Source organism: Mercenaria mercenaria, chromosome 8, assembly GCF_021730395.1.
Source record: "Mercenaria mercenaria strain notata chromosome 8, MADL_Memer_1, whole genome shotgun sequence".
NCBI lineage: Eukaryota > Metazoa > Mollusca > Bivalvia > Venerida > Veneridae > Mercenaria > Mercenaria mercenaria.
In genome coordinates, this window is record NC_069368.1 from 60331712 (window position 1) to 60355370 (window position 23659).

General features: G+C 35.7%; 2 protein-coding genes across 7 annotated transcripts; one reads left to right on the forward strand and one right to left on the reverse strand.

Annotated features, from left to right (window-relative positions):
- Window positions 1-543: 543 nt before the first annotated feature.
- Window positions 544-8747, forward strand: LOC123566266 (4-galactosyl-N-acetylglucosaminide 3-alpha-L-fucosyltransferase 9-like). 6 transcript variants are annotated; one of them, XM_045360207.2, is made up of 2 exons: window positions 544-1450; window positions 6116-8747. In XM_045360207.2, the coding sequence occupies exons 1-2, from the start codon at window positions 1439-1441 to the stop codon at window positions 7352-7354; spliced, it is 1251 nt and encodes a 416-aa protein (XP_045216142.2). In that variant the 5' UTR covers window positions 544-1438; the 3' UTR covers window positions 7355-8747. The 6 variants fall into 6 exon arrangements, with proteins under 6 accessions (XP_045216142.2, XP_045216144.2, XP_045216146.2 ...); XM_045360209.2 differs by having other exon boundaries at window positions 545-1675; XM_045360211.2 differs by lacking the exon at window positions 544-1450 and adding an exon at window positions 1718-1985.
- Window positions 8748-11805: 3058 nt separating this feature from the next.
- LOC128558896 (uncharacterized) lies at window positions 11806-13449 on the reverse strand. The gene has a single exon (XM_053549171.1). The coding sequence runs from the start codon at window positions 13447-13449 to the stop codon at window positions 11806-11808; it is 1644 nt and encodes a 547-aa protein (XP_053405146.1).
- Window positions 13450-23659: the final 10210 nt, after the last annotated feature.

Here is a 23659-nt window from a genome sequence, read left to right on the forward strand (position 1 = left end):
GCAAGAGCGGTCAGCAGGCCAAGGTTAGTTTTCATAAACACTGGACATCCCCAACATAATAACCTAGAAATATTTTGTATAGCAGGGGATGAGGATGCACAAAAATGCATTTTTTAGCTTTACTCGGCTTGACCCCCAAACTATTACGTTTTTATCTCTTTTTACAATGAAAACCAAAAAGCGTTTGTAACGCTTTACTCGAGGTAAACTGCCTCGATTATAAATATATATGTTTATACAGTAGCATTGAACACTAAATCTTCCGTCGACAGCGAAAAACTTCTATATGACGCGTTAATCATTTTCCTTAATTTAGCATTTTTAAAATAGTTTAGAAACAAAAACTAAATATTCCAATGTTCATAATATGACCAAACTTCAATTTGAAAAAATTATCATTTTTATACAAACTCTAAAGGTAAAGATTTGAAAGTTTGACTTCATTCGATTTAAAGTATACAAATATTTACAGATTTTGGGTTATTGGGTATCAAGTTTCTAGTTCTCTTTCAGGTCAGTGGTAAAAAGATTTGAAAAACAAAGTTATGTTTCTGTTAAAACAGTAGCCTTTCAGTTTTTTCCGTCATAAGTGGGTAACTCATTCAAGACAGTGGTAAAATTTGAATCTGCTTTTGTTCAATATAAGAAGACTTTGAAACGTCTTGTAATGGTGGATATTTGATAACACTTATCTTTGTTTAAAACAGACGTTGAAACGTGATCGGCATTCAGAATGGATTATGTTTCAGGAAGTTTATAGGATGTGGTTTTGAAATAGTAGCGTATTGTTCAGTTTGTTTTTGCCCAACAGTAATTCGTTAAAGTCAGTTTCATAAAGAATTTTACTACGTTTTCGAAATTTGAATAAGAATTTAATGTTGTAACTATGCATTTAGGCTCTTGGACTTCCTTGATACTTTGCAAGAAGTCCCAATTTAGATTAACCAATCTAAATGCACGAAAATAACATACCTATATTCGCCACAAGAATAATGGGTTGCTTTCTATGATAATCAGAAATTAAACAAAATGACTGTCAGGTTAATAAACTTTTCAAAATCTCAATGGAACAGCTAAAAGACCTGTCCGCGTTAAACTGTTATTCGACTAACGATAAAAAAAAATCATGAATCTTTTTTGAAAATATCCATATATATGCAGGGGAAAATAATATAATCGATCGTATCGATTTAATTTTGATCATTACCGTTTTGAATGATTACCGAAAGAAAGTCAGCTAGACCACGAGTGCAGTCAGGCCTTCATGTATCTTTCTATACAAACCATATAGTGAATACAGTGACATAAATGCGTTTAATTAAGCTGAGAGAATATTGAAAAGTGACGCACTCAAAACACATTACATAATGGAGTTACAGTATTACATGGATTAAGAGGACAAAAACATGGCGAAGTTATGCTGTAATAATTTTCAAAAATGCAACTTCATGTAAGTTTGAAAAAATAACAATTTGTAACGTGCAATTTTACATGAAATGAGTATAAGAAAAAAGTATTAGTCAAGATTGAAAATACTTCAAATATTCTAATTTTGTCGTATAGATAAACACGTTATAGCTATCTCAAACAGAACAAATTACATAATAATCTAATCTATACACTCGCTCTTGAAGTTGACAGTTTATGCAGTTTAAGAAACGTTTGTACAAACCAGGTGAGTGCAAATTGCATTTTTTTTAATTGTTTACTTTTAAGGAGTTGAAGTACATACTTTTCGTTTATCTTTGAAATTTGCAATTTCAAGTAACGTTACGTTATTTTGTCTGCAATTATTGTGGGATTTAATTAGAAGTATATTCATATAAGTCTGTATCAGAAAAAAAAGATAAGATATCGTAGATTGATACTTCTGTTTTGACGTTAGCACATTATCAGTGGTAAATAAATGTAAGATAAAAAGAGGATATAGTCATTTTATCCCGTACTCTTAAGGAAGATAAAAATAGTTCTGCACTTCTGTATAGGTAAGAGGATATCCATGTTTGTTCAGTTTTACAAATTTTGTCAGTGGCAGCAGGATATATTGATAACTATGTGAAAAACAACCACTATTCAGATTTTATCAAATTTATTTAGGTACAATAGGTAAGTGAAACCAAACAAACGTCATATTTTTCAGTAAGCTGGACTGGATTTATAGAAAACGTTATGTTTAGATTATGACAAAAATGTAGTTTGAATATTTTTCTTGAGGAAGTTGGTTATCTTTATTGTTTTGCTCAATTTATGGAAAAATGTAGAATATATATCTCAAAGTCATATATTTATCCAATTTATGGCTTTGATTCTTTACATGAACTTCAAGTGTCCTTTACATTCTTTTCAGATAAGAAATTGTACGGCGCGACTTAATGCACATGATGCAGTAAACAATATTGCTTTATTTATAAAAATAACAATTACTGACAGTACGATGATGATAACACGACAGTACGATGATGATAACGCGACAGTACGATGGTGATAACGTGACAATACGATGATGATAACGTGACAGTACGATGATGATAACACGACAGTACGATGATGATAACGCGACAGTACGATGGTGATAACGTGACAATACGATGATGATAACGTGACAGTACGATGATGATAACGCGACAGTACGATGATGATAACGTGACAGTACGATAATGATAACGTGACAGTACGATGATGATAACACGACAGTACGATGATGATAACGCGACAGTACGATGATGATAACGTGACAGTACGACGTGATAACACGATAGTACGATAGTGAAATTGCGATACTTCGATAACGAAAACGCGATAAAACGACAGTACGATGCATGATGATAACGCGAAAGTACGTAGGATGATGATAACTCAACAGTTCCATGGTGATAACAAGATAGTATAATAATGAAATTGCGAAATCACGATACTTCAATAACGGAAACGCGATATTACGATAGTTCAATGGTGAAAACGCAACGATAAGATGGTGAAAACGCGATAGTATATCGCATTATCACCATCGTATTATCGCGTTTTCGCTATATTTTATATATTTTCGTGTTATCATCATCGTGTTGTTGCGTATTCGTTATTGTAGTTTCGTGATTTCGCGTTTTCGTCATCGTACTATCAAGTATCGCGTTTCAGATCAACACATTCAAAAACAATGACCCTAACAGAATTTCGTAATCGTCTGCAAAAAAATTTGATTTTTTTTCCGGCCACAGACCGGGGTGAAAGGTCATTTAACAGCTGATTAAAACTGTACATTTTGATTAGTGGATAAAAAATTCCACAGGTTTCCAAATGGAATAGATAATATTTTTTAAGGGGTGTGCATGTGCTCTGAGCTGTATTGTTAGACAGTACAATCCGTTGCAAGTCTCCTGTGGAAATAGCTTGTAAAACGTCATAACCTGAGTTCAACTCTGCCACTCTGGATCGGAGTGATGTACAGTCAACTGGTCCCCTAGTCAGCTCGTCCCCCAATCAACTCATTCCCATTTTGGTCATTTCGTATCCCTTTACTATTTCAAATATGGTCATTTCGCACCCCCTCCCCTCCCCGTCCCCATTTCTCTTTCTCTCCTTTTAGGTCGACTTTTCGAAGAAAAAGTAGAGCTACTGCACTCGCCCCATTGAATTTTGACAGAGTTTAAGGCCCCTTTTAACTTAGTTTATTTTGGTTAAAGTTTTTAAGGGCTATTCCAGAATTAACTGTATGGGGGGGGGGGGGTGGGGGGAGGGGGTCGCACGGCACCCGAATTTTTTATTGATGGGTGGTGGGGTCCATACAAAAATCGTAATTATGGGTGGTGGGGTCCATCAGAAATGAATAATTATGGGTAGTGGGCTTCACAAAAATAATCTATATCTTAGGTGGTGGGTAAGTTGTATAAAAATAAAAAATTGTAGGGGGTGGGTGTTTGATCATCTCTCTTAATTAATTCCGGACAGAGTACAAGTCGCTAACGAACCGCAAATTTTGACCTCGCCGACCGTCAACAACTGTACAGACATTACCTCCTTGACGTGCACATGCACAGAGTGATCAAGCGAGCATGTGCCACCATGTGGAAAAACTGGAGCACAGAAGAGATGGCGAAATGGCTGCACAATGCTGGATTTGGGGATCTGATTGGGAAATTTCGAGGTATAAAACGAATTCAGGTTGATGTTGGGAAATATTTTTTATAGATGGTGGGGTCAGAGAAAAATTAATTATTATAGGTGGTGGGGGTTGGAGGAAAATAAATAATTATGGGTGGTGGGTATTTTCAAAAAGTGCCTTCCTTCCGTCCGGCGTCCGTCCTGCTCCTGTCCGTCCGTCCGTCGTCCGTCCACACTTTACTTCAAACAACATCTCTGAAACCAACTGGTAGAAGTTGATGAAACTTGGCCTGGATGTTCCTTGGATGATCAACTTCAAAAACTGTTGAAAGACTTAAATTCCACACAGAACTCTGGTTGCCATGGCAACCGAAAGGAAAAACCTTAAAAATCTTCTTGTCCAAAACCGCAAGGCGTAGAGCCTCGATATTTGGCATGTGACATCATCTAATAGTCTTCTATGAAGATTATACAAATTATGCCCCTGGGGTGAAGAGAGACCCCAACCCGGGGTCCTAAGCTTTACATAGAGTTATATAGGAAAAAAAAACATTAGAATTTTTCTTGAATGAAATTGCAAAGCCTAGGCTTTTGATATTTGGTACTGTGTTGCATTGCCTAGTGGTCCACTACCAAAATTGTTCAAATTATGTCCCGCGGGTGAAAAGAGGCCCTGCCCTGGGGGTCCCAAGTTTTACATAGACTTATCATAATGATAGGAAAAAAATAAAAATCTTCTTGTCTGAAAGTTCCAGACCTAGGCCTTTGATATGTGGTATGTAGCATTGTTTAGTGGTTCTCTAACAAGATTGTTCAAATTATGCCCCTGGGGTGAAAAGAGGCCCCGCCCCGGGGTACACTTGTATATGAGTTATCTAGGAAAAATACTTCAAAAATTATCTGATCACATTTCCTAGACTGTTTAATTATAATTACCTATTGAACCCATGTAATTAGGGGTCACTTGACTGTGACCTTGACCTACTTTTCGTTTTTGAAGTTATTTGGACCGCCTGTATAATTTTTCATACAGATTTCAATACTTTTGAATAGTCTTTATCGTGACCTACTGACCTAGTTTCTTGCTTTTGAAGATACAGCATGGAAATTTGGACCATGTGTATATCTTTTGATACAGATTTCAATATTCATCTTTAATATTCGTAACTCGACCTACTGACCTACTTTCTTGTTTTTGAAGCTACAGCAAAGAGATTTGGACCACCTGTATAATTTTTAACATATTTCAGTAATTATCTTGAATATTCTTTACCATGACCATCTCGCCTAGTTTTTTTGTTTTTGTTTTTGAAGCTTTAGCAAAGATTTTTTTTCAAGCAAGCAATTAAACTCAGGTGAGCGATATAGGGCCATCATGGCCCTCTTGTTTAAAGATACTTCTTGTTTTTATTACCTCATTTTAAATGTAAGTTATATTGGAAATTATTTTCTTTATGTGACGAACTTTGCAGTAAACAGCTGTTTGTTGTCGCTTTTATGTTTTATTAGCGTTTTGCAGTTTATAAGCAGTTTAGGAAAATTGAAAGTTTTAAATTGACTGTAAATTGTTTTAGATTGAACACTATTAAGGAGAAGATGTACTTCAATTTGGAAATAATCATGTTTTAGGAAATGATTTGTTTATCTGTTTTGCAAAAAAAAAAAAAATAATAATAAAAAAAATGATATAGTGTGTTATGTGTATCAAGATAACATTCCTGTTGGGGAAATTTATTTCATTAAATAAATACAGGACATGAGGTTTTATCGATTGTAGCTCTTTATGTTTCAAAACAATTGTGCTGTTTTCTTGATGTGTTTCACACGAAACCAGCGTCATTTCACTGATAAAAACGGGAAAAGGACCTTGAAGAAACTTTACAACAGGTTTATTTTATTATTCATTCTCAGAAAAAATTTCTTTATAAATAAAAATAATTATGATTAGTTAATTTTATGGACTGGTTGGTCAGCGTCAACTACACGTAAGCTTCTTTTCTTTTCTTTTTTTTTCCAGGATATGTTACTAGCACTGAAACGTGCAAACGTCTGTGTGTGTTTTTCATTATCTGTGTGTTCGGTGGTGGCGGTGGTATTGATGGTCTACTTCCTCAACACGCAACTCGTTTTAACTACCGGTAAAATTGACATAGAAACAAGCCATAGAAGAACGTTTTCAAAGGATGTCGTGTCAAAATCCAGCTCAGAGAAAAAACAATCTAACATGTTGTCACCACACATAAATCCAGTGTTTCATATTGACATGTCTCGGACTAACCTCTTAATTCTCTTTTGGGATGCCCCGGACTGGTTTAAAAGATGGACCTATTTTGCAGGTACGAATCAGTGTCGACACTACACGAACTGTGAGCATTCTTTTGACCTCTCACTTTTAAATGTGAGTCAGGCAGTAGTTTTTAATTTGCCGCATAGAGGAATTAACAACAAACCGCCTGTGAACTTTAGAAAACCAAATCAAGCTTGGGTGTTTTTCACGTTAGAATCTCCTTTACACCTTAACTCTATTTACAGAAGTGCAGAGTGGCATAATATGTTTAACTGGTCTTGGTCGTATCACCCAAATGCGGATATATTTCATCCGTATGGGGTTCTAGTGAAAAAACAGCATCTGCAACACAGAAATTACTCTACCATTTTCAGAAAGAAAACAAAGACCGCCGCATGGTTGGTAAGCAATTGCAATGCTCCAAGCAGAAGAAATGACTATGTAACGATTTTAAAACGCTACATTGATGTGGATGTATTCGGCCGATGTGGACAAGAGGCTCCTGAAAATATTGAAAGTGTTATAAGTGAACAATACAAGTTTTATCTTGGTTTCGAAAATTCTCTCTGTGAGAATTACATGACTGAAAAGGTATTCCGTTACTACAAATATGATGTTATTACAGTTCTTAGAGGAAACACTAAGTATCAGGATTATCTTCCAAGCGGTTCCTTCATAGATACAGCAAACTTTTCCTCTATTGCAGCACTTGCTCAGTACATGAAGGATCTTGGAGAAAATGAAGAGAAATACGTCAGCTTTTTAAAAGTTAAAGACAAGTTTACAGTATATGAACGAGAATTTCTTTACAAGGATGCTTTATGCAATCTTTGTGAAAAAATAAACAACATGGATCAGAATAGACGGACCTACGACGATATATTCAAATGGCTAGGACAATGCCATAACGCTAGAGATTTGACAGAAAATTCTACTTTCGATATTTCAGAAAATGTTGGAATTCATTGAGTTAACTGCAATAACTGAAACTTAAAATCAAATAAGTTGTGTCTTTTTATCATTTTCCTGTGTGCATCTTACCAACTTGAAATGTTAGAATAAACATATTCCAAACGAGCATTATTTCAGAGATGTCAACTCTTTACTACATTGTACCCTTGGGTTTCTAGAATAAGGTTTAATTGAAAATTATAGATAAAATATAGGTATCAATTAAAAATAAGAGGGTAAAGATGGCCCTAGGTCGCTCAACTGAGAAACACATCATAACAGTGTAAACATGTAGGCTTATGACAAAAGGGATTTCATGGAGACAAAAATTATAACCAATTCTCATTAAGATGGCATCTTGAGTGTTAACAAGTATTTTCTTTGATTTGACCTAGTGACCAAGTTTTTTAACCCACGTCCCATATTTGTGCTTGTCCAAGATTCCATAATAACAAACATTCTGAAAGCTTCGGGCAGATTGGAGCAAAAAGGTGGCCGTGTATACAAGCTTTTCCTTTGATTTGACATAGTGACATAGTTTTGGGCCCCACGTGACCCAGATTCGAAATAATTCAAGACTTTATGGTAAAAAAAATTCTGATCAAGTTTTATGAAGATAAAAGAAACCAGAGACAGTAGCAGATGGTTACATAATAAGTGTGACAGCTGACAAACAGTTCAAACACTAAATGTTTCTTCAGTATTTTAAAATTGGGTGGAAAAAATCACACAGACAATTGGAGCATTAGGTGATAGCAATTTGGGAAACCTCTTTATAATGGTTACCGGTATATCAAATAATTCTAGTATTAAAGTATTAGTGTTAAACCTAAAACGAACTACCTGAAACAAACATTTAGCTACAAAGCTGCACACATATGGAATTCACTTCCTTCTTACATTAAACTTCATAATAATAATATAACTACTTTCAAGCATAATTTAAAGAATTTTCTCTTGTTACAATAGTTTTTAGCAATTAATTACTTGTAATTACAAGAATTTTGTTGAATTGATGTTACTATATTCTATTCCAATAATAATAATATTCATACTATCTTATTATTCAAATCTGGAACTATTTATTATCTTATGGGACAGACTTTCTTTTTTGTATGTATCTTAATTGTCATGTATAATCATTGTGACGCATGGTAATTATTTTAAAACATAGTTATTGTTACATTACGTTTATTTAAGACTTCTTTAATTTGAGACGTGTTTGTCGAGAAAATTTAAGTAATTCTGAAATTGTATTTTTGTATAAATGTTAAATTATAAATTGACTGTATGATTGTGTGTATGTGTGAATGTATATCAGTTGAAGGCCATACTGGAAATAAGTTGTAAAATATCTGTATTTGTACACTTAGTATGTCACCTTCAGAAAATAAAGCTATTATTATTATTATTATTATTATTATTATAAAGTACAGTAAAATATAGTCTCACTGAATTCAGTTCTGAAGCTCAATATTATGTTGATACTAGAAAAACAAAGAGAAGTTTGTTATTCAATTGAAAACTAAATACATGCATCAGCAAAACATGAAATCAGTTTCAAATTCTTGATTCAAATATTTCTATACAAACTACTTCAAAGAAATGGTATACATTCAGGTATAGAATTAAGAAAGCATGTGCTTTGATTACTCTACTAGAACTTTAAGTGAGTTTTTATTTAATAATGTCATTAACAGTATATCAGTAGAATTACTAACAAATAAATTTGAAAATGTATGATAATAACACAAATAAAACAAGAGAACACCCTGGTCAGCAAGGAGGTATTATCCCAGGAAGAGATCCACTTCTACATTGGTAATTTTTTGAAAATGAAAGTTAAATTTCTGTATGAATTATAATCTTAAGCATTGTTATTCAAATGAATGCTTACTTTGACTTTTACTAAGAAATTGTTAAGACAATTAACAACAAAATATGTGGAATCCAAAGAATTGAGCAAAAAATATGTCTTCACCAATGGCACTTACCCGGTACAGCTGAACACCTACATTACCCACAACATAAAGTCTGATTCAGTATTCAGGAAAAAATTAAGATCTGTTTTAAGTATAAATAAATGCAATTTTTTAATTTGAAGATTGGGTACCGTACAATTCTTTGCAGAATTCTAGTGCATTAAAAATATATAATTCTTCTGTTATAAATAAAGATCAGCAGGAAAGGAGCGCTCCAATTGAAGATTCCTGAAAGAACATAATGATAGCACATTGAATACATTAATAACATTTGCTGTTTTTATGTACATTCTGATCAAATTTCATCAATATCCTACTTAAAATGCAGCCCCTATTGCAAGCACACGGATGTTTTTATTAGTCCTCTACTGGTTGAAAACCAGTTTCGGGGACTATAGGAATGCGCTCAGTTTCCGTCCGTCATTCCGTCCTTCCGTCATTCTGTCATTCCATCCTTCCGTCCGTCCGCAATTTCGTGTCCGGTCCATAATTCTGTCATCCATGAAGGGATTTTAATATAATTTGGCACAAATGTTCCTCATGATGAGGCGACGTGCCATCGCAAGACCCGGACCCCTAGCTTAAAGGTCAAGGTCACAATTGGAAGTCAAAAGTCAACAGGGCTTTTTTCCTGTCCGGTCCATAACTCTGCCATCCATGTAAGGATTTTAATATTACTTGGCACAAATGTACCTCATAATAAGACGATGTGTCATGCTCAACTTTCAGACCCCTAGCTCATAGGTCAAGGTCACACTTGGCAGTCAAGTGTTAACATGGCATGAACAGGGTCCGTTTCGTGTCCGGTCCATAACTCTGTCATTCATGAAGGGATTTTAATATCACTTTACACAAATGTTCCCCATGATGAGACGACGTGTCATGCAGAAATCCCAGTCCCCTGGCTCAAAGATCAAGGTCACAATTGGAGATCAAAAAAGACTAGACGGGCACCTGTGTTTTATACTTCTTTGATGGAAGTGACTAGGGATACGCCAGAAGCGCCCGTGACTTTTTTAACCTAACAGTCACAGTTGGAAACTTTTTCTTGCTTTTTTACCATCTAAATTTGAGAAATTATATAAATTGGAATGCATAATATGTCGGTCACCTTTGATGTATGCAACATTAAACGTCTGACTTAATTAATTCAATGATTTTATAGGAGAATCGGTTCTGATAGTCTGAGTTATTCCCCTTTGTTACAGACACGCCATTGACTACCGCTGAGGGTGAGGATAAAAAAATAACGTTCAATCCTTAGGCTACTTAAAATAACGTTATATCCGAACAGTACCCGAATCAAACAAGAAAGTAAGTAAGTAAGTTTATTTAGGTAACAAGTGACATAGCATGGCAATAATAAAATGCATAAATATCAGCAAAAGTAATAGCATATTATTATACACATGTTAAAGACCATGACATGCACACCAATACCAAGGATAACACAAAAAAGTGAAAAGTGATTTTCAATTATTTCCATTGTGGTCCTTGTTATTGGTGGCAGTACCATGGGAAAATCATGTATTAATTATAATAAATATATCATTCTACATAGAGGAATGTACTTAACACAGAGTGCATGTTATAATAAATTATCTGCATAGAGGAATGTAATTATCACAGAGAGCTTAAATTATTAATTCTAATATATGTAATACTGATAAAATTTGAGCATTATGCATGATTATACTTGAAAGAGAATCAGAGTTATTGCACAAACTTACACATAATAAAAAATAAAAAAAATATTATTGATAAGAGTGAGATTCTTACCTACTCCTTGAGCATTGATAAAAGTACATAGAACAGTAATAAAATTAAATAAAAATGTTTTATATACTTATCTATTGATAAAAATTTAATAAATAATTAATAGATTAAATAAACCAGCACTGTACTTAATAAAAATAAATAGAAAAATAATAAATTAAATAAAATTTTTAAATACTTATCTATTGATAAAAATTTAATAAATAATTATTAAATTAAATAAACCAGCACTGTACTTAGTAAAAATGAAAAGTAATTAGAATAAAAATGTTCCTATCAGTTGAAAATATATCTAAAAGGACAACAAATGCTTCTTGACAGCAGCCTTGAATCTACTTTGGACAGGGATATCTCTAATAGACTGAGGGAGGTTGTTCCACAACTGAACTCCCTTTGAAGCAAAAGACCTTTCCCCAAAACCACGAACTCTGGGTTTGGAAAATCGCCCAGTATCCCTGAAAAGATAACTACCATCACAATCAACAAGCAGCTATGTTACACAAAGATTATTTACCAAATTCAAATCAAATAGCAACTGGTAAGTAACTAAGTAGGATTGAATATTAGTCTTGTTAGTTTACATAATACTAAATGATTTAGCCAATTCTGACGCTTGAAAGTTATCGGCGATCTAGGGTTAAATTAAATTGCATGATATCATCATCATCATATCCGGTGTTTATTTGTCAGCTGCTGCAGGTGTCCCAGTAACTAGGGTAGGCAGCAGGTGGCTAGATTAACACCCAGTCTCCATGCTTCTCTGTCATGTGGGTCAAAGCTGTCAAGGTTGTAAGCCTTCAAGTCCCCCTTGACGCATTCCAGCCAGGTCTTTCTAGGTCTCCCACGTCCTTTGGAGTTTGATATGGACATACTCAAGATTGAGTTGATGCATGAGGATGCACGAATGACATGGCCATACCACCTCAGGCGTCTGGTGCGAATAGCCTCTGTCACCTCCTGTAACCCCAGCTTTGCGTACAGTGCTGCTATGGGTACGTCGTCATTGGGTTTGATGCCACAGATCCATTGGATCATTGACCTGTCATTTCGACAGAGCCGCTGTAAATCTGGAGCAGAAGGCGCCCACTTTTCACTACCATGCAGTAGGGCAGAACGGACACAGGCATTGAACACTTCTCCACGAGTCTTGAGGAATACATGCTTGGAAGTCCAAATTGGCAGGAGTTTCTTGAACTTTGCCCAGGCAGTACAACATCTGGAAATGATGGCAAGTTCACAGCCTCCACCAGCACACAGCATGTCGCCAAGGTAGCAGAAACTGGCTTCCACGTCAAGCAGAGTACCATCCACATCTACTTGAGTGACTGGTCTACCATCAATTGGCCTTGCCTGGCCACAGCATCTACGACATATGTATGATGGATTGGCGCTCAGTCTTCCTATGATGCCACTGCACTTCTTGTGAACCCAATGTCTGCACTTGGAACATTCGATGGAGTTTACCCCAACACCAATCCGACAGACCGCGCAAGGAAAAGCACCGGAGTCTCGCAGAAGATCCAGACCAGAGCCAGAGATCATAAACTTGGTCTTCTTCATGTTCACTCTCAGGCCCTTGTCTTCCATACCATTCTTCCACGCCTTCAGCTTAGTGACACATTCCTCCAGTGAATCGGCGGTCACAGCTAGGTCGTCTGCATACAGGAGCTCCCAAGGCACACCTGTGCAGAACTCGCGTGACAGAGCCTCCAGTACGAGGATGAAAAGTAGGGGACTGAGGACAGATCCCTGATGAACTCCAACCTCGACTCCGAACTCCTCGCTGTACTGCCCGTTGACTCGTACCCGGCTTCTTACATCCGAGTACATACCTTGAATGACACGAACAGCCCATTCCTCAATACCCAGACTCCTCAGCGCCCACCAAAGGACTTTCCTTGGTATACGATCGAAGGCCTTCTCCAAGTCGACAAACGCGATATAAAGTGGCTTGTTTGCAGCTATGTACTTCTCCTGTAGCTGGCGTAGGATTAAGATAGCATCTGTTGTACCTCGGCCTGGCACAAAGCCAAACTGCATAGAGTCAATGTCCACCATACCACGGATGAAACTGTCCAACATACGCTCCAGTAACTTCATAACCTGGTCGGTGAGCTTGAGGCCTCGATAATTACCTCGGTCGAGGGCATCACCTTTACCCTTGTAGAGGTTCAGGATGTAGCTCTCTTGCCAATCCTTGGGGATCACACCACTACTAAAGACAACTTCCTCCAGCTTTCTTAACATATCTATGCCCTCCTCACCTGCAGCCTTCAACATCTCAGCTATGATGCCCGAGGGGCCTGTAGCTTTGCCACACTTCATCTTGCTGAGAGCCTTGCGGATAATATCCATGGTGACAGGTGGGGGTGGACCCTCCACTGGATCAACCTTAGGAAGTAGGTCTCTCGGCTACTTGAACTCAACATTCAGAAGTCTAGCATAGTGTTCGACCCAGGCCTTCATCTTGTCCTCATCATTCAGAGATAGTTCTCCCGCATCATTCCTTACACACTTTTCACCCACAACATCCTGATTTGATACTGAAATTTAAATATCGGGACAATTACGAAACTGTTATGCTGAAATGATTAGTTAATGATATACATCTTGAACAAAACATCGCCTTTTCCAATATATGTCAATCATTTGTATATTGACCGCTTACCTTGTGTGTCGGCAATTTGGACAACAGATACGTTACAACTTCTATTCACTTCAATTACTCAGGTGCGTAATGCATGTTCTGTGACGACTACTGACAGCTTGAATGTTGAATGATATGGTTATCAAAAAAGTATTTATTTATAAACGAAATAAACATATTGTAGAAAATAAAATAAGATGATGTTCAACTGCCACCGTTTTTCAGTTTGTTTTTAACAGATATGTTACAAAGTATTTCATTCAGCATACATTTATATTGCATTTAACTAGAAATGTTATTGGACAGTGTAGTAGAACACGTGTTTAACTTTGTATCCGAGTTAAAGTGTTTAACTTTTAGTCCAGATTTCATATTTTTCACTTGAGAGAACATATTAAAAACAGATACGTTACAAACAACAGATACGTTATACGACTGTGCTATAAAAGTGTATAAATGTTTGAATTGTTTGAATAATCATCACCTTAACTTAAAGTTTTAGAAAAAAGTTGATGACGGTTCTGTTATTGATATCTGAAGTTAATAAGACTTCATAAATATTGAATAAAACAGATACGTTACAGTATCTATTTTTTATGTTAAATGATAAAATTAAAGTTTTTCTTTACAAAACATAAACATATTGTGTTATATTTCTTTATTTTCAAATAGAATCATATCAAAATGTATGAAATATAAAGCAAATGTAACGCCAATTAATCAATTTAAAAATGCGACAGATGTTTATACAAAATGGGTAGACAATTTTCACCATAAAGACTGTATTTGCGGATATATCTAAAAACCAACAGTAATATTGTTCATATAGTATGTTTCCCTCATCAATTCAAGTACGTTAATCTACATGATGATATAGATCTTATTTCATAATCCAATATGAAATGCGTTTTAAGACAACTGATATTTTTGTAAATTATGTTATTTTTTTCCGTACAATTTGATTTATTTTATCAATCATAATATATAAATAACTTCATTCTTATTAAACTATAAAGAGCTTTTAGTCTGAACAGGTAAATAACAGACACAAATATTGTTATATTAAAATACTTTTTGAATGAAAATTCACAGTGTAACATATCTGTTGCTGATTTACAGCTATCTTTGCAAAATCAATGAAATAACAAAAAATTGTCGATAGTTAACTAAAAGCTTTATTTTGTGTACTCCAAAGGGATGAAACAACTAAATAAAACCAAATCTGATCATATTTAGGAACATCAGATGTGGGCACATTTTTACTGTCCAAAGTTGCTTCTCTATCTGTAGAATGGACATAATCGGCTAGGAACAGTGTATTCATTGTGAGTTCCCTGGTTATTTAGGTTTTGAAAGAGAAGGTAAACAATCTGGTGAACGCTGGTATCTGTAAACCATTTAGATCCAAGTTTTTAAGTGAACACTGGTTAAGTCTTATTTGTTATTTCTTTTTCAACAAAATTTAAGATACACATAGTCCTAAATAGGAGGTCCGTACCCCTAGAAAACCCCAAACAGGCTTGTCTAGAGGTACGGATCTGTACTTCCAAAATCAGATTCTAGAGGTACGGATCCGTACCCCTAGACACTTTGAATTCAGTAGTATTATTCATATAAGAATTAGATCACTGTAGGGTAAGCTGGAATATAGTTTAAACTCGGATAGTTTTAACCAATTACCGTGTCTGCATATTTCAACCTTACTTGTACTGACTACTTGGTGACTAGAGCACAAGGGTACGAATACTTCGAAAAATTACGACGATTTACTGGAAGAAACTCTCCTTAGATTATTATCCCCCCGGCATCTACTGATGCGGGAGGCATATAGTGATTGTCCTGTCTGCTCGTCCGTCCGTACGAGGTTAACCAAATGGGACCGTTTCGTCTAGCATCAATACCCCTAACTAGAATGACTTGATACTAATGCAAATGTAACCTGTGACCATTCCTCATCTTCAGACATCACCTGACCCCAGTTTGACCTTGACCTTGAACTTGACCTTGTTTTGGACTTAGGTTGCTTTGTATCGACAAGGATGCCACTGGGGGCATCAAGCGTTTATTGAATGCAGCTCCTTGTTTAAGAACCCGGGTGCCGCTACTTTTAAAGACATTCTGTGATCAACAGGCTTTAAAGTTAAACTTTTACAAAGTTACAGATGGATAATTATTTGTGTTATGCAGTGAAACACTGACACTTGTTAAAAACTTTATTGTCATAAATCATGTTTCTGTTAGCTATGAAATGGAATACTTACACTGTTTCTTAAAGACACTTGTTGCATTATCTTTAAAAATATTTTTAGTATCAGAGATTACCCGCACTATACGACTTTACCCGCAGTTTACCTGTTGCATGGTCTCTGGTCTACTCTTGTATTCCTTTTATATAGCATATCGGAAACTACAATCAACTGGCAAGAAGTTCCCTTGATTTTTCAAATACATGACAGCATAAAATTCTTTATTTTTCCAAAATATATGTCTGTGAAGACGTAAGGTATCTGGGAATACCCAACTGCGCTCTACAGAATTATATTTTATGGTTAAAAAGTATTTTAAGTTGAAGAATTAAACATATAAACACAATCATATAAGCTCTATCATTAGACATGTCAGTAGATAAGCAGGCTTAGCATAAACGTATACTCAAACGCAAAAGAAAGTGTGCACTCAGGTTTTCGTCGACTGAAGTAAATTATGTTGTCCGAAATTGATTATTGTGTCTAAAAATATGTCATGTTTGGTACCAAAATTTAGTGCAGTTTATGGCCAATTTGATGTGTTTCGATTATTTTCAAAATTTTAACATTTATGGGGATTCTTGGGTGTTCAAAGCCATAAGGGGTCAAAAACGGAAGTTGTAAATCTCTTTCTTGTCAGATAATAAAAAAGCTGCCTGTTCCGGTATTGATATGGCAACGTTTATGCTTTAACTTAACAGGAGAATGATGTCATGAGGAATTTTATTCCATTCTTGAGTAGCAGTTGTCAGCCGAGGTCTGCTGGATCTATGGTGTACAGCAACTCAACCAGTTTGCTGAAATTGCTGGTGCAATAGAATTATGACATTACTTTGGCACCTTAACATTCTGCTGATGTTAATAACGTTATCATCTCGTTGAAGCATTGTTGATGCTTCAATTCGCTGAGTTTCACTTCGTCATGTCGTTTTATTACAGCACAGATTTGAAATCTAATGTGTTTTTCCTTTTGCCAAAGGTGTAAGAAAACTGACAAAACATGTTTTTGTACAGTAGAAATGTGCATTTCTTATGGGCAGCACGTTCAGAGCATGCAAAAGTCCACTATCACTAGTTATCTTGACTCCATCCAGTTTTTATCATGAATTGAAGGAAGATCAGTAGTACATGCTTCGAGCAAAGTATGTTGCAAATTGCAGATGGATACCTCTTTTAGAACTGAGAATATTCAAGATTAAAATGTGCACACTTCCTTTTGTGTTTGAGTATACTTCACATTCAAGGCAAATAGAACACAGTTACTTGTTAGATTGACTGTCAAGGTATATACATGTAATTATAATAAACACAAATAAGGTACAACATGAACTAAAGCAAGATATAACATCTAAATGCAAATGAGAGCAGGTGTTAAATAGACTCAGCATTTACTTAAAGCAAATACTGGAAGTCAAAAACTACATACAGCAAATCCAACAGCAGTAAGCAGACCTATAAAAGCAAAATCAATAGCTTGTTTATAAAGCATCAGAAAAATCAGAAAAAAAACTGAAAAGGAACAATTTAGCAAACTTAAGCTTGAGAATACACTATGCCAAACATGTACTTTATGCTGTGCCTGTGTTATGTATTCCCCACCCCCACCACCCCCCCACCCCCAGGAGCAGGAGGAACATGTATAAATTGAGCCATTCCAATTGACTGTATAAGATTTTTAAACTGACTAAGGTTAGTACAGGATCTGGGAAAGAGTTCAGTAATGCAGGAGCAGCATATCTGTAGGAGTGCTTACCATAAGTTGAAGTGTTAACTCTAGGTACCTATGAAATATTAGAATATCTAAAGTTTATTGAAGAATTCCTTTTTATTACTAAATTAGAGAGAACCACAGGGGCAAGACCATTTAGAATTTTGAACATGCTTTCTTCTTATATATGTAAGGAAGGCAATTTTACTTTATGCAATAAATCAGAACAGGAATAAATATTCATCGTAAACAAATCTCAGTGCCCTTTCTTGTAGTTTTTTCATTTTCTTAGTACTATTTTCAGAGCAAAAAAGGCAAAGCCATTGGACAAAAATTAAAATTTAATTAAATAAAAGTGTTGAAAATGGTAAATGTGTTGAGCTTATTTAAATGTTTACCTATTTTTTAAGGATGTTTAATTGTTTACCAGCTTTCTTGCAAATGTTACCAATGTGACTCTCAAAATTTAGTTTATAGTCAATATCTTTACCTAGGAGCTTAACAGTATCACCATTGGTTATGCTGCTATTGCCAATTTGGAAAACAGGGTACAGAGAGCCATCCTACTTGACCCCAGTGTCGGCGTCCTTCCGTGTCCGCACTTTGGTTAAATTTTTGATGCACTTTATCTTTATCTCTGTAATTACTTGATGAATTTGTTTCAAACTTAAAATAGTAATTCCTCATCATCACCCATATTGTATGGCACAAGGACCATAACTCTCACACCAATATTTCATGAATTATCCCCCCTTTTTACTTAGAATTTCAGGATAAAGTTTAAATGCACTTTCACTCTATCTCAGTTATTACTGAATGGATTTGATTCAAACTGAAACTTGTTCCACATCATCTCCCACATCATATGACACAAGGTTCATAATTCTGGTACCAAGGTTCATAACTCAGGTACCAATATTTAATGAATTATGTGCCCGCTTAGCTTAGTAGGTAGAGATTTTAATCTACAGATCGCGGGGTCATGAGTTCGGTCCGGCGTATGTTCTCTGTGACTATTAGATAAACGACATTGAGTCTGAAATCATTAGTCCTCCACCTCTGATCCATGTGGGGAAGTTGGCAGTTACTTGCGGAGAACAGGTTTGTACTGGTACAGAATCCAGGAACACTGGTTAGGTTAACTGCTCGCCATTACATGACTAAAAAACTGTTGAAAAACGGCGGTAATCCCAAAACAAACAAAGTTAATGAATTATCCCCTTTTTACTTAAAATTTCATAGTTTTGATGCACTTTCACTCTCTTTTAGTTGTTACTATATGGATTTGTTTTAAACTTAGAATACAAATTATCCCTCATCATCACCCACATCATATGACATAACTCTTGCAACAATATTTCATGAATTATCCCTCCAGACCTTTTTAGCTCACCTGTCACAAAGTGACAAGGTGAGCTATTGTGACCACTTGATGTCCGTCGTGCGTCGTGCGTCAGCGATTTGTAAAAAAACCTTCTTCTTGAAAACCACTGTGCAGAATTACACCAAACTTCACTGGAATGATCCTTGGGTGGCCCCCTTTCAAAATTTGTTCAAAGAATTGAATTCCATGCAGAACTCTGGTTACCATGGCAACCAAAAGGAAAACTTTAAAAATCTTCTTCTCAAAAACCAGAAGCCCTAGAGCTTAGATATTTAATGTGAAGCATTGCCTAGTGGACCTCTACCAAGTTTGTTCAAATCATGACCCCGGGGTCAAAATTGACCCCGCCCCAGGGGTCACTTGATTTTACATAGGAAAATCTTAAAAAATCTTCTCCTCAAAAACCAGAAGCCCTAGAGCTTAGATATTTGTCATGTAGCATTGCCTAGTGGACCTCTACTAAAATTGTTCAAATCATGACCCCCGTGGTCAAAATTGACCCCGCCCCAGGGGTCACTTGATTTTACATAGGAAAATCTTCATAAATTTTCTAAAAATAAACCAGAAGGCCTAGAGCTTAGATATTTCACAGGTAGCATGGCCTAGTAGACTTCTACAAAATTTATTTAAATCATGACCCCCGGGGTCAAAATTGACCTGCCTCAGGGGTCACTTGATTTTACATAGGAAAATCTTCAAAAATTTTCTAAAAATAAACCAGAAGGCCTAGAGCTTAGATATTTCACTTGTAGCATTGCCTAGTGGACCTCTACAAAATTTGTTCAAATCATGTCCCCCGGATCAAAATTGACCCCGCCCCAGGGGTCACTTGATTTTACATAGGAAAATCTTAAATTTTTTTCTAAAAATAAACCAGAAGGCCTAGATCTTAGATATTTCACTTGTAGCATTGCCTAGTGGACCTCTACAAAATTTGTTCAAATCATGTCCCCCGGATCAAAATTGACCCCGCCCCAGGGGTCACTTGATTTTACATAGGAAAATCTTAAATTTTTTTCTAAAAATAAACCAGAAGGCCTAGATCTTAGATATTTGATATTTGTGTCGTAATCATGATATGAACTTGCGCACCTCCTATTTTTATCTGGGTCCGCCCCCTATTTCTAGAGTTATGGCCCCTGAAATAGTCAAAAATGCACATTTTCACCTTGTGACATGCCTAGCTCAAAAAGTATTTGATATAAATTGATGAAACCTTGCATTAATCGTTATCATGATATGAACTTGCGCACCTCATATTTTTCATCTGGGTCCGCCCCCTATTTCCAGAGTTTTGGCCCCTGAAATAGTAAAAAATGCACATTTTCACCTAATCATGTGCCTCACTCAAAAAGTATTTAATGTAAATTCATGAAACCTTGCTTGAGTCTTTATCATAATGTGACCTTGCACACTCGGCATTCTTCTTGAGAATTTTAGCGTTAATTACAGAGTTATGGCCCTTGAAATAGCCAAAATAGTGGATTTTTTGTTTGTGATGCTCATAGCTCAAAAAGTAAATGGTATAGAATAATGAATCCATTTCATAATTTTTTTTTTGAGTCTGTATCCCATTAAGACTGCAAACATTTGAATGATTTCCCCTTATTTGTGACAAATGTACCAGTGGGGGGGGGGGCACACCCTGTGTCCTACAGACACATTCTAGTTTAAATTATGCTTTGGGAATTTAAGCTTTGAAATAGGGGAGGTGTGTGGGAGGGGGGAAACACTATTTGCGTTTGGGATTAGGTCATTTTTTCGGCTCCAAATTGTCCTAAAAAAACAACAACACTGTGACGGTTGATTCAAGTGTTGAAAGTGATCTTGTAGCTGCAGTCCTGCAGCATGTAGTGAGGTCTTTATTCTTTCAGCCTGCAGCTGAGCATTTAGTTTCTGATATTCTTCCTCCACCAGCATTTCCCTAAGAGAGTACAGGATACTGTCAGACAGGTGCCCCTCTCAATGTTCCATTTTTTTAACTACCTACAAGTCCATTACTGAGGTGGTGAATTGTTGATGCTAACCTGCTGTGTATGTTCAGGTAACTAACACATTTAGCTTGATTTTGCTTTTCTCCTGTATTCACTCTGTTATTTTCCTCCATGTACAGGTTGGTGATGTGATGACTGGCCAGAAACTTCCGCACAGACAGCTTGAACAGTGCTCAGCATAGCAGCTTACTGTGGCTGTTAGAATGCCAGGTTAATATTTTCAGATGCTAAAATGTTCCCTACAGGCTTTTTCAGTAGTTTTTAGCTCACCTGAGCACAATTAAGACTTAGTGTTCAGGAACACTTTAGAGGCAACTTTTTGTACCTCATCTTTAGGAAAACTTTGTAAGAATGCTTATTTCTATGAAAGCTACAAGTTCAAAACTGGATTACATGAGGTCAAAAACTAGGTGACTAGGTCAAATCATAGAAAGCCATATTTTATACATGATCTTCAAAAAATGTCAGAGTATTTGTCTCTGTAAAATCTAGGTGAAGTTTAAAACTTGGTTAGCCGGAAATCTTAAACTAGGTCACAGTGTTAAATCATAGAAAATATTGGTCTCACATTAGAGGCCACACCAGCAATTCCTTGATAATTTGTAAGAAGTCCCAGTGTGGTTTATACCTGAAATCTCTGTTTAGAGTAAATTCTATTTTTTCTTTCACCAAGAAGAATTGTTTTATCAAAGTGCATGTGATATTTGACCTTAATTTTTTTTTCTCATTATTAAACAAAACATCTGATTTAAACGAAAATAATTATAATAGGGTACCATAAGGTAGGGAAAACATTGTTTTTCACCAATATACAATGCAAATCTGAAAATTTCAGTATGGGCACAGCTGTCAACGGTAACATGGTGAAAAGATTTTTATGGTCCTTGACTATGTTTACTATTAAAAACATTCCTGTTCCAATTGAATATGGAAAAATGCCCATTTTCTGAAAAGTCTTTGATTTGAGCAATTAAGGACGCTCGCTACAGTTTTGTATTTTTATGCCCCCGGAGGGAGGCATATTAGTTTTCAACTGTCCGTCCGTTCGTTCATTCGTTCGTCACAAGGTTAACTTTTTGCATGAAGGCACTTTACTCGCGAACCACTGCACCCAGGACCTTCAAACTTCACGTGCTGATAGCACTTATTGAGTACACGACCCCTACTGACTTTGGGGTCACCAGGTCAAAGGTCAGTGTCACCAGGTCAAAGGTCAAGGCGCTGCAGGGGCATTTGTCACCATTAGTGACAGCTCTTGCTTTTCTCAGTAATCCCGCCGTTACATGACTGAAATACTGTTGAAAAACGGCGTTAAACCCAAAACAAATTTTCTCAGTAATAGATTTTGATGAAATGTTCTGTATTAAAAGATCATGTTATGATGTATTGAAAAATGAAATAAAAATACTAGGTCACCAGCTTTGTTTCAATCTAATTTGCCCCTAGATATGGTGCTATTTTTAACTTTTTTAAAAATTTCTATACTCCTAAAATATATTTCATTATGTACAATAACCAGCATAAATTTGATATATAAGCATTATACAATACATCTATTTGAAACATGCTCGGAGAAATCAAAAGAAAATGATTTTTTTGTAAAGAAAGGAATACTTTTTCAGCAGGCCCAAGGGCTATTTTTGCATATTTTTGTCAATTTTAAGTTGGCACTTCTGCTATTTTATCGAGTTTCACATAATAGAATTTAATCAAACTCTGCACATACCTTTATGTTTACCTAATCTAAAAAAAAAAGAAAATTGATAGGTCACCATATTAGACTTCGCTTAAATAAAATTACAACAAGGTGGGGTGTAGCGGGCATTTATACAAGGCAGGTTGGTACGAAATACTCTTTCAATGTTTGAACAAATGATATAGAGATATATCAAATTATCAAATGGCAGATTTCTTATTAAGCGGATTTTAACGTGTTTCTGAAGTATTTTGATGTCATAGAATGATGTAAGTTCAGCCTTTCTCCGAACAAAACCTATAGTTTACGAATATGGATGTACGGTATGGGATTAGAAACAGCTGTGACTCAATGCAGAGTTGGAGTGCCGGTATAAAGTACAGACTCCAGTATATGCCGGATTGAAGAATTTTGAACTAAAAGTACTTTAAATGTATATATTTTGTAACCATGGTGATACTAACCCTAACCTGTTGTCAGTATATCATACATATTATACACTAAATGCATGCAAACATGCAATAATTTGCACATTTTTGCCGTACGCTACATTAGATAATCACTTCCGGGCATGCGCAGAAGACCGCTCCAACTCTGCAATGAGCTACATCAATTAGAAACACAACCAAATTGACACGGTGTTGGGGTAAATATTGACCCATCCGAAAAAAACTATCGCGAGCTCCTTCAACATTTAGTGACATTTTTTTAACAAAGTAATAATTTTGTTTCATAAAAAACTAAAATCAGTATAGAAGATAAACATCCTGGTACCCAGCCAGTAATGTGTAACTTGTTTCAATTAATATCAACATTTTGAAGAATTTCCAAATAGTGAAGTGAACCTTGTCCTTCAAGCATGCAATTTTGAAAGAATATTTTGAACAAGC

Coding starts and splice junctions, on each gene's coding strand:
- LOC128558896 (XM_053549171.1), bottom strand. CDS start 13,449: ATGGATATTATCCGCAAGGCTCTCAGCAAGATGAAGTGTGGCAAAGCT.